The sequence below is a fragment of the Eulemur rufifrons genome, chromosome 6 (assembly GCF_041146395.1).
Source record: "Eulemur rufifrons isolate Redbay chromosome 6, OSU_ERuf_1, whole genome shotgun sequence".
Taxonomy (NCBI): domain Eukaryota; kingdom Metazoa; phylum Chordata; class Mammalia; order Primates; family Lemuridae; genus Eulemur; species Eulemur rufifrons.
Genome location: NC_090988.1, coordinates 54,047,679 through 54,060,359, shown reverse-complemented (window position 1 = coordinate 54,060,359; position 12,681 = coordinate 54,047,679). Strand labels below are relative to the sequence as shown.

The following is a 12,681-nucleotide window of genomic DNA, read 5'->3' as shown; positions in this document are numbered from 1 at the left end:
CAAACTCCTGAGCTCAAGGGATCCTCCTGTCTCAGCCTCCCGAGTAGCTGGGACTACAGGCATGCACCACCATGCCCGGCTAATTTTTTCTATATATATTTTTAGCTGTCCATATAATTTCTTTCTATTTTTAGTAGAGATGGGGTCTCGCTCTTGCTCAGGCTGGTCTCAAACTCCTGAGCTCAAACAATCCGCCCACCTCGGCCTCCCAGAGTGCTAGGATTACAGGCGTGAGCCACTGTGCCCGGCCTCAACTTTTAAGTATAGGATAAGTAGCTTTTCCTTTGTCTGTGTCAGTTATCTATTCTATAAGGTAAAAGGGGGTAAAGTAAATGTGATTCCTGAGATCTTTGGAAACATCAGAATTTTAGAAATCATTCAAGTTTTGGTGAAAAATTTTAGAAGCACGTAGGTCTTTTCTGGAAAATAAGTTTCAATCTAAACACAAGCTTATTCTTTTGAATACTTTTCCCTCTGGTTGGAATAACTTTCCTATCTTTTTGTTGTTTTTGTTCATGAACAAATTCCTAGTCATTCTTAAAATCTCAGTTCAAGTGCCACCTTCTTTGTGAAATCTTTCCTGCCTTTTCCAGACTGACTCAAGGGCTCTTTTACTTTGGACATATCCCCATTATATCAATCTATTCATTTGTTAGACATTTATTGAGTTGCCACTCTCAGGCAAACATCACATCATGCTGTGACTCTGCATGGTTTCCTGTTTGCTTTTAGGCAATGTGAGGGCCTGAGCAGTATCTTAATCTTTGCATTCCTGGCATCTTGCACCTTGCCTAATAGTACATAGAATGCCCTCACTAAATGTTGGTTAAATAAATATAATCTAATCATCCGATTCTAACGTGAGGGCCAGGGTCCCAGATTATTAGAATGGTGCCGTCAGAAATGACAAGAGAATAAGTGTACTGCATTAGAACCAGTTTCTAACTGGTGAGGAACAAGATTATTGTGTGTGGGAAAAACCATAATTCACTGAGTGAAGTTTTGGCCAGGATTTTACTTAGAGGTAAGGCATCTGTGGATTTAATTTTGTTTTTAGAAAAACAAAAGCCATTGTTTCAAATAAGTCAGAGAAGGCTTTCAAAGCCTAGCAATTTTTTTTTTTTTTAACAATTCCCAGTCCTTTCAGAACAAAGTATTAAAGTCTTTTCAAAATACATAAAATTACTAAATAACTTTAAAGAACTAAACTGAGGAAATTAACATTCCAGTATTCTTGATATATTAGTCTTTAAGTCATTTTAACTATTTTGTCCTTAGATACCCTCTTAAGATACGATTTAAGTTCATTTTAAGTTAATACAAGGGCATATAAGGCTCAGATAAATACCTGAATAAAGTGAGCACGGCTAGAAAAGCTGATTTATTGTTTTTCAAGCCTGTAGTCAAAATATAACTATTTGAAGGACAGAAAAATAGATGGCCGTATATAATGAAGAAAACCACTAACATAGTAAAATACTAATATTCTAATCCATTTGAAAAAAATAATTTGGGGGTTGTTATGCCAATGTCATATGCCAGGAATTATCTTACTAACTCTCATTCAAGGGATTTGTACTACTTATCTTTTTCAGTTTACTGGTAGATGAGAAATGTATTGATTTAAAAATTTGATCCATCTTATTCATTTTTTTTTTTTTTTTTTTTTTTTTGAGACAGGGTCTCACTCTGTTGCCCAGGCTGGAGTGCAATGGTGCAATGGCATGATCATAGCCCACAGTAACCTCAAACTCTTGGGCTCAAGTGATCCTCTTGCCTCAGTCTCTCTAGTAGCTAAAACTACAGGTGTGTACCACCACACTTGGCTAATTTTTAAAAATTTTTTTGTAAAGATGGGGTCTTGCTATGTTGCCCAGGCTGGCCTCAAACTCCTGGCCTCAACCAATTCTCTTGCCTCGGCCTCCCAAAGTGCTGGGATTATAGCCATGAACCACTGTGCCCAGCCTGATTCATCTTTTTCTCTATGAAGTTTACTAGTATACTGTTAATTATTATTTATTTCCAAAAGAACCTCTTCAAGTAAAAAGCATTTGGATCTTTGTAGGTTATTACATTCCAGTCACTCATGTTTGTACAGGTTCACAATCTCACAATTTTGAAATTCAAAATGTTCTGAGAATTATACATTTTTTTGGTAAGTTTGGAGCCAAAACCCATTTGAGGCAAAATTTGACTTGAACTAAAGGGAGGTTATTTATAGTTTTTATTTATTTCACTTGGTATAAATATTCATGTGCTTTACTGCAAAAATACTGTGTTTGATCATGGGGTGCTTCCCTATACCTTAATCAGGGTGCTATGCAACATATGGTATATGGATCACCTTTCTAAAATCTGAAAAATTCTGAATTTTGAAACACATTTGGCCCAAAGGCTTCTGGTAAGAGATTACAGACTTTTAAGTCACATATTTTGAACATATCATACTCCTTGGACAGGAGTGGAGTGGTGCCCCTTAAGAGACATAATTTAATTTACTCTATGATTGGATAGCAGCACCTTTACTTAGAAGAGAAGTGGGAACTCATCTGAGTAATTGGGTTGAGTGTGCCTAGTCTCTCAGGGGAGTAAACTGGTGTGGGCTGAGCCTTGGGACAATTCTGGAAAACTCTGGACAGCTGGGGAAATGGATATACAATCCCATGAAGGTTGCTGTGAGAAACTGATGAGAACTTTGAGAAAAGAACACCATTCTCTTGTCTTGGGTTAGAACACCAAAGGTAAGTCTAAGCAAAAAATATGTCCCTGAGTAATGACATGAATATAAAAAACAAAAAAACCTTGCCGTGTCTAATACTCTCTAGAACATGTCTAGAGACATAGCTAAATGGAACAGCCTTAGGAGGAATATGCCTTTACTTTGGTAGCTTTTGTAGAGACTTTGCTTTAAGACCTGTAATCACAAGCTAGATAAAAAGGTGAACTTCCAGGCTCCTGTGTGTTAATATATTACTAGGGAGTCTATGAAAAGCTGTAGTTAGAGAAGCTCTGGTTAGAGAAGGAACCAGATCAAGAGAAAGGTGACTAAACCAGCAGAGGGTCTACCATGTAAGATGGTAAGATTTCTATCAAAAGAAAGGCTGAAGAAAACAGGATAGCCCCTTTAACACTTAACTGTCAGTATTGCCGAGTCTAGAAAGCGACACTCATGTCTTTACTCAAACCCTTTCATTTTTGGACACTGTGCCCAGCACAATGTAAGAGGACGGTACCTATTTACCCTATGAAAGAATTTCCCACAGATTCTCTATCACAGACTTGTTTATGAGACAATGACATATGCAATACAAAACTGCTATCAGCGAAAGAGCCACCCATAACAATGAGAATTTTCAGGTACACTTCCCACATGGTATACTAACCCCATATACTCTTTTATAGACAAGAGCAATTTTTATTTTTATAGACAAGGGCTAAATATTTATTTTAACAGATGTATAAAATTCCCTCCTTAAGTAAAACTTTAATGTGCAAAAGTCCTAAATTACAGCAAGTGGACATTTTACTGACTATAATTGTTAATCTATAGAAGGCAGAATTAAACATCAGAAATAATGGCTGGAATAACAGAAATAGATCACATGTCAGAAATTTAATGTTAGCTTTTTGCTATTATCTGTGAAGACCCTGTTATTTGCAGTTCAAGAAAGGTAAAGAGAAAAGGGTCTTCTCATTCCCACCAGGAAATCTGGGGAGAAAGTTTCCTTAAGTTTTTCCTGCCTGTATCAATCTACTTCCCTAAGTTTTGTGGATATGCATGTTTCCCATATTATTTCCCATCCCAGGTGACCTTGTCCTTTTTCATAGGATGTGAGGAAATGCCCCTCATTACCAGGTCAAGTAATGAAAGGAAGACTCACTGAGATTTATAGAGGACAGAGGTGCTGAAAAGTACAAGTTGCGTATTTAAAATCAGAGTGGTAAGAACGCACACTGATTGTTAGCTATTTGCTACTATTTAGTCCACACAGATTGCCTTTTAGACTTATAAACTGCTAAGAGAGAAGATGATGAGATCTTCCTTATGGAATAAAATAGGAGAACTGAAGTCCCAACGTACTTTTAGTGATCCAATAGGGGAGTTGAAAGCTAGGGATTAGGACTGCAAAAGTATTATAAGATTTCATAATCTTTGTAATGTCTTCTATATTTGGTATTTTAGTATTTCCTGTAGAAATTAGGGGGAAAACCTTTAAAAAAATGAAATATGCTTGTCCTGTGGAAAGATACCAAAAAAAAAAGGAAAGTCAGTTAACATCTATTCTGTACCTACTACTATGTGCCAGGCATTGAGTCAAACGTTTAAGTATCTTATTTAATTTTCAAACCCAGTAAGGTACAATTGGCCTCTTGAATCCATGGATTCTGCATCCATGAATTCAACCAACTGCAGATCAAAAATATTAAAAAAAAAAAAAAAAAAGAAAAAAGAAAATGGTTGTGTCTGTACTGAACATGTATAGACTTTTTCTCTTGTCGTTATTCCCTTAACAATATAGTATGACAACTATTTATATAGCATTTACATTGTTTTAGGTATTATAATCAGAGATGATTTAAATTATACAAGAGGATATGCATCTATGCAATACTACACCATTTTATATTAGGGGCTTGAGTATCTGTGGATTTTGGTACCCTTAGAGTGTCCTGGAACCAATCCCCCATGAATACTGAGGGACGATCATTGTTATTTTAGACATGAAGAAGCTGAATTAGAAAAGCTAAAAATAGGCGGGGCACAGTGGCTCATCCTGTAATTCTAGCACTTTGGGAGGCTGAGGCAGTAGGATTGCTTGAGGATAAGAGTTCTAGATCAGCCTGGGCAACACAGCGAGGCCCTGTCTCTACAAAAAATAAAAAAAATTATCTAGGCATGGTGGCATGTCCCTGGAGTCCTAGCCACTTGGGAGGCTAAGGTGGGAGGACTGCTTAAGCCTGAGAATCTGTGGTTACAGTGAGCTATGATAGCACCACTGGACTCCAGTCTGGGTGACAGACCAGGACCCTGTCTCTAAAAATCAAAAAAAGAAAAGTTAAATATGTATAAATACAATGAACTGATAGTTTTGGACACCAACGCCCATGACTTCTCCATTGTACAACACCTGTGTGAATCTCTAATACCAGTATGATCCCTGTGACAGCTGAATGACTCTCCAACATTGAGATCCTAATAAATATACTTGTCAATTCTCCCTCACAGACTACCCTTTTTGATGAGGAGGGGCACATTTCAGGGTATAGTCCATATCCTCCTTAGAATAACTCTGCATTAAAAATGCATTTAAGCAAAGAAAAGTGTAATTTACTCTTTCTAGAAGAATTTCTGACTTTCTGGTATTATCTGAGAAATGGTATTTGAGGATATAAGGAAAGAATACTTTAGAAAGCAATAACTCTATATGGAAATATAGACAAGGGAATATTTTTTCAATATTAACCATGAGACAGCTACTAAGTTACTACATCAGACAAAACTTGCCATTGGTCACTGTTACATGTAATCATCATATGGTTAATTCTAAAATTCCCAATTTTGTGGCTGTAGAGAACAGACATACTTGTGGCGTTATAAAACCACTTTGACATGACTCTATTTCCTTTTGGTACATCATTCTATTTCTTATTGTTTAAACTTTTCTTGTTTAATTAATTGTTTTTAGAGACAGAATCTTGTTCTGTCTCCTAGGCTGGAGTGCAGTGGTACAATCACAGCTCACTGTAGCTTCAAATTCCTGGGCTCAAGTGATCATCCTGCCTCAGCCTCTCGAGACACTGGGATTACAGGCATGAGCCACCATGCCTGGCCTAGAATACCATTTTAAAGTCTGAGACAAAATAGTCATATATTGGCTGGCAATGGTGGCTCATGCCTGTAATCCCAGCACTTCGGGAGGCTGAGGTGGGAGGAATACTTGAGGTCAGGAGTCCGAGACCAGCCTAGGCAATAATGGTGCGACCATTTCTCTACAAAAAAATTAAAAAATTGGGTGTGATGCCGTGTGCCTGTAGTCCCAGCTACTCGGGAGGCTGAGGTGGGAGGATTGCTTGAGCCCAGGGATTCGAGGCTGCAGTGAACTATGATCATGCCATTGCACTCTAGCCTGGGTGATAGAACAAGATCCTGTCTCAACAACAAAAAAAAATCATATATTAAAATAAAATGAAAAGGAATTTTGATTTATCAGCAGAAATAAAAGATAAGCCAAAAATGCACAGTAATTCTAAGCCTTAATTAAATTCCTATGATAATACTGTGACTATACATATTCAATTGGACACTTTGGCATTTTATAGGAAAAATGTTGCAATTTGGAATGAGACACATTAACAAGTTCTTTAAAAATTTTAAGATGGGTATATGCAAATCTTCAGAAGAAAATAAGAATTACATTTTATCACAGTATTAGCTTTAAAAGTCCTATAAACTTTCCTAAATATATCTTACCTAAATTTAGATAAGACAAAGGCATATACAAAGGATATATAATATGCACCTACCGAGTAAATGGAAAATGAATATGTTTAACCTATAAGCAGTTCAAAATTCCTAATTAAAATTATAAAATTCAAAATAAAATTAAGGAACAATACTGTCCTGCTTCTGCAATGAATCTCATCATTACTGTCCTACCTGAATACATACTTCTCCATCTGCCACCATATATAGAACTCGAACATAAAATCTGGTTGCAACCTACATTTATGGTATTGTTTAACTTCTCTTTCATTACCCCAAGATTACCTGCCATTTCATGTATAGGTTGTGTACTTTCAAACTTCTCTGGCTCTCACACGTTACTAGCTGAGTAACCTTGAACAAATTTCTTAACCTTAGTTTCCTCAACTGTAAAATGGGAATTAAAAATAACACCTACAATAGTCTTAAAGATAAAATGAGTTAATATAGGTAATGCATTAGAAAAATGTCAAGCATGAAATAAGTGTTCGATGACTGTCATCTATTTCAATTGTCGTTTTCATTTCTCAATCTCTGCAGAGTAAACTTCAATTCACCTTCAAGATCTAATTCATAACATGAAAACACAACCCAATCAAAAAGTAGCAAAAGATCTGAATAGATATTTTACCAAAGTGGATGTACGAATGGTAAATAAGTTCATGAAAAGGTACTCCACATCATCATTAGTCATTAGGGAAATACAAATCAAAACCGCAAGAGATACTATTTCATACCCACTAGGATGGCTGTAATCAAAGAGCCAGACAATAACAAATGTTGGCGAGGATGTGGAGAAACAAGAACCCTACCACAATGTTGGTAGAAATATAAAATGGTACAGCAACTTTGGCAAACAGTTTGCCAGTTTCCTAAAAAGTTAAACATAAATTTACCATATGACTTAGCAACTCAAGAGAAATGAAAACATATTCATGTCAAGGCTTGCCCAGAAACGTTCATAATAGAATTATTCATAAGAGCCAAAAGTGGGAAACAACTTACATGTCTATCAACTGATGAACAGAGACACAAAATGTGATAAACACATACAATGGAATACTAGTCAGCAATAAAAAGGAACAAATTATTGATGTCGACAACATGGATGAATCTCAAAAACATTACACTAAGTGAAAGAAGCAAGACGTAAGAGGCTACATATTCTAAGATTCAAATTATGTAAAATGTCTAGAAAAGGCAAATCTGTAGAAAGTAAATTAGTGGTTGCCTACGACAGGGGGTGGGAATGGAGATTAACAGTAAATAGACATGAGGGATATTACTGGGGTTATGAAAATGTTCTAAAACTTATTTAGGAAGATAGTTGCACAATTTGGTAAATTTACTAAAAATCACTGAATATACGTGAAATGGGTGAATTATATGATGTAAATATGCCTCAATAGTGTAACAAATAGCACCACATCTGGATGCACTGACTGTACCAATCACTGGGCACCAAGAGCACTCTGTCATATACAGTACACGCCTTATTGCATTTTCCTTATTTGTGAACATGTCAGTGAACTCACTTATAGTTTGGGGTCTGTAGTTTAGTGTGTAGTAGCTATTCTCAGCATCTGTCTGAGTGACTGGGCACATACACTAAGAGCTCACTGTTTGTTAATTGAAATATGCTTCAAAACAGGATAGGGACAATAGCAACTTCAGAAATACAACTGAAGATAGAGGTGTTGAGTTCATCCTACAGGTCCGAGATTCACCTGGCGGGAAGAGTGAGTTAACTGGCATTGGCCAGTGTTCTCCACACCATGACAGGAGTTGGCTACCAACTCCATGAGGAAACCATAAAAGCAAATAAACAATGGCTCTATTCTCACAAAGAACAGGACCAATCTAACTGAGTAAAAATAAGTATTTGGGATTTTATTCTTTGTGGGCAGAAAGAATAGCTAATTTACAATAAAACAAAAATTACACACAAAAACATTTTGTAGTTAAAAATATTTTCAAAATCACTCTAAAGACTTTTTCAATGGTTGATAATCTGGAATGATTTTTATAAAAGCATTAAGCATTTATCTTTTTCCATTATGAAAAAACTGATTGCTCCCCAACTGTTGAACATTTCTTCTCAGAAAACAGAATAGCATCGCAGAAACAACATTAAAATTGCAATCACAACAGTAACTTATTAATTTACTATCTGACTCTGGACAAGTCTTTTTTCCTGTCTAGGCTACAGTTTCCCCTTTAATAAAGACAAGGTTAGCTCTGAGGTTCTTTCCAGCACCCCTGTTGAGGTAAAATAAGATGTTTCAGACGATGAAAAGTGAGAAGCTCAATCTCTTCACCATAAACAGGAAAGGAAATTCCTAATTTATAAGGGAAAACAGCCACAGCTGATGCATGCAGTGGCCCAACACCAGGTCCCACCCTCCATTAACATGCGAACCCACCCTGCCCCCCTTAACCCACACCCCATATACCTCAGCTATGGTCATTCTCAGAGCACTGACAGGGGAGAGCTCAATATCCACCAGTTGGGCAGCTTTTAAACTCTGCCCAGTAAAGATTGCACAAGGACAGAAAACATAGCATAGAGTTAGAATTTTAAGACAAACAGGGACACAACAGCTAAGAACACTGTCTAGAAACACACAGCATCTAGAAACAAAGAAGCATTTAGGGCTGTAGTTCAGTTGCAAAGGTGAGACGAGAGTCACTGTTACTCTTATTTTCCTTGTGGAAAATGGCAAAGATAAAATAATCTCAAATTTGTCACCATTTTAGGTCAAGCTCGACAAACTTGTTCATACCCCGTATCTTCTAACGCTCTACTTCATTCCTCTCAGGCCTCACAGCAGTCAAATTACAGAACAATGTGACTGAGTCATTAGCAAAAGCTGATCAAAAAAAGGGCCAGGGTTATGCTGATTCCACATTTCTTTATATAGCCACTAACAGGGCTTCTTAAAATTCAAGAAAATTAATGAACATATCTCCAGCAATGTATTTCTATTAAACTGATACCATTAAACTCTGAAACTATATCATTGAGAGAATGTGCTAGTAATGCCAAGTGCCTTCTCATTTTGTAGAAGTTAATTTCATCTTTTTATGTTATTAAATTAGCATTTTGGTTCTTTTTTTAAAATCCAAATAACGGCAAACATTTATCACAGAACAAACTCAAACTCAAGGACAAAAATATTTGATTAATGCTTTTTAAAAATTGCCAATTTGAGGTTTATGTTGGTACTTTAACATACAAAGAAATCTGAAAGGAATTATGAAAGGCCCATAATTTTTTATAAGGCCAACCAAAATATTTGCATGTACATATTCATTATTCCATTTATTAATTCTATTCTGGTTAAAATTTAACCACTGGTTTCTTTGGAATGGTACAACATGACGAATTTCATGGATAGAAAGTATGTATGAATAAATATATTGAATATTTTTCTTCTCTCCTCAGTTGTTTTCAGATTTTCAGTAACTTGTCTTATAACTTAACTTCATTTAGTAGAAAGTTGTTAGCATAAAGACTATGGCATGGTGGGTGTATTAGCCACATTTTAGAAAAAAAGCAACACCATAGTTTCTCTTCATCCTCACAGTCGCTTTGTTTTTTTGGAGAAAGAGTCTCACTCTGTTGCCCCAGCTAGAGTGCAGAGTGCAGTGGCGTCATCATAGCTCACTGCAACCTCAAACTCCTGGGCTCAAGCGATCCTCCTGCCTCAGCCTCCCGAGTAGCTGGGACTACAGGCATGCGCCACCATGCCCGGCTAAATTTTTAAAAAACTTTTTTGTAGAGACAGGGTCTCACTATATTGCTCAAGCTGGTCTCGAACTCCTGTCCTCCTGCCTCAGCCTTCCAAAGTGCTAGGATTACAAGTGTGAGCCACAGCACTTGGCCACACTTAGCTTTTTCTGTATATTCCAAAGATAACTGAACAGAAACACAAATGAACAGAAAATGAAATGAAAACCTGGAATTCTCTTACAGTATCACTGTCACAAGGCTGGAACTGGAAGGGCTGGGGTTTGTGAAATACAGCATTCTCTTGTAAAAACAGTTGAAGATTATAGTCCCGTACCACCTAAAGAGAAAATAAAATATCTTTAGGTCTTTAAAGGTTAAAATGTCCAGTAATTATATTCTAAAGTTTAAGATTTATTATGCTATTTTCTATACAAATGAAAAATCATCCAATACTATGTGGTAAAAAAGAAATGATAATGTTACACATTTTATTTTTCATTTTAGATAACAGTAATTACATACATGTCCTATTTTCTCAAGAATCTAAATTTGGAAAGTAATAGTTTAGAAACTAGCTCAGATTTGGGAATTAGACAATATGCAATATTTCAAGACAACAAGACAGTTCTTACACAAAAAGCTATTGTTTGTAATGGGAGAGGGGGAATAGGAAAGGACACTGGTCTTTTTGGTCTCTCCCAGCTCTTAAGTTTCATGGGCCTCTTAAAGTTTGTTTTACGGTGATTGCTATCCACTAGGAAACTGCCAGATAATTCCATAGCACAAAATAGTATTTTTAGAGTACTTCTTAGCACCTTTTTAAGAAGGTTACATTTTAATTACTATCTTAAAGCATATCAAGAAGATAGAACAGAAAGGAATTTTCATATAAGGAGAATTCTGACACACAGAAAGCCAGCTATCTGAAAAGAATTCATTGCATTATATACCCTGGGAAAGAGTGGAAATCAATAATATTTGATTATGCAAAAACTTACCTTTTATTTTGCTACATTGCCCACCCTTTATTCATCTTTTTATTACAGTACATTATAGTTCGTTAGCCCCTTTGCCAGAGGATGGGCAGGGGAAAGGTCAAAGTAGTTCTGTGGCGTTACTTTAGTAGTCCTGGGAAAAGGGATTATTGAGGAGGTGTAGTAGTAGGTGTATTTTGCATTTTATTTACCAGCGCAATCCCAGCTCTCTATTGCTTTCCTCCCCCTCACTCAACCAGGGCAGAGTTTACCAGCTCCAGTGTTAAACTCAGGGGTGAGGGGATAGATATATAGATGAGTAAGATGAACAAACAAGGTTAGTATCTGTAAGGAATTTATGAATATAATCTGGAAACTGGGACAACCAAACAGGCTACACAATTAAAATATACTTCAGAAGCATGTAGAGGGTAGGAGAGAACAAGATGGTGACAGTTAACCAGACTGAAGACGTGAGATGAGAAGTGACTGGAAGAATTTGGTCAGGGAAGGCTGGCTGAACATATTCTCAAAGGGAAATGTGTTTTGTTCTCTTCTCAGATTCTAGTTTTAAGCTAGAATAGCTATGAAAGCCATTATACAGCCCTCAGAGCCTCACTAATCACCATGCAGAAAAGCTAAGAGGATCACCCCTTATAGTTGCCAAACCTATCCTCCAGCACTAAAAACTTTCTTTTTTGAGACTCTGCCTCAAAAAACAAACAAACAAACAAAAGAACCACAACCAAAAAAAAAAAAAAATCCAAAAAACAACAGTGTAATATAGCCTCATGTTCTCATCACCTAATTTCCAAAACATCCACTCATCAAAAACATCCCATTATGGCCAATCTTGTTTTACCTATAAATCCACCTACCTCTTTCACCCCTAATTCTACTGAAGCAAGTCCTAGACACATAATTTCATCCACCAATATTTCACTATGATATCTAAAAGACAAGGGCTTCTTTTAAGAAAACATATCCATACTAAAATTACAATCCTTGCAAAGTAACCAATAAGTGTTCAAATTGTTTCTTTTTTTAAAAAAAAGTTTTTCAAATCAGAATCCAAATAAAGCCCCCACAGTACAACTGGATGATGTTGTTATTTAGGTTTCTTTTCATATCTAGGCTTCTTCATCCTATTGTAATTCTTCACCCCTTATAATTTAATTGCTGAAGAAACTGGGTTTTTGCTCTATAGAGATTCCTACAGTCTGAATTTTGCTGACTGCATTCTGTTTCCTGTATTTCCTATAAATTGGTGCTTGGATCTAGAGCCTTAATTGGATTCAGGGTTTTTTTTGTTTTGTTTTTGGTCTGCTTGGCTTTTTGTTTTTGTTTTGGGCAAGGTGATGTTTACTTCCATAAGGAGGCTTGCTTCTGACTTGCCCCTTTTTATGATATTAACAGTAGTAGTGGGCTGAATGGTAGTCCCCCACTGCCAAAAAGATACGTCCATGTCTTAATTCTCAAAACTTGTGAAT

The 12,681-nt window shown here is 36.4% G+C and overlaps 1 protein-coding gene across 1 annotated transcript in view; it reads right to left on the bottom strand.

Annotated features, from left to right (window-relative positions):
- FCHSD2 (FCH and double SH3 domains 2) overlaps positions 1 to 12,681 on the bottom strand; it is a 250,399-nt gene that overhangs the window by 48,209 nt on the left and 189,509 nt on the right. The window contains exon 10 of the mRNA XM_069469292.1: positions 10,459 to 10,554. Within this exon, the coding sequence (XP_069325393.1) occupies positions 10,459 to 10,554 (96 nt within the window). The remainder of the gene's footprint in view (positions 1 to 10,458; positions 10,555 to 12,681) is intronic.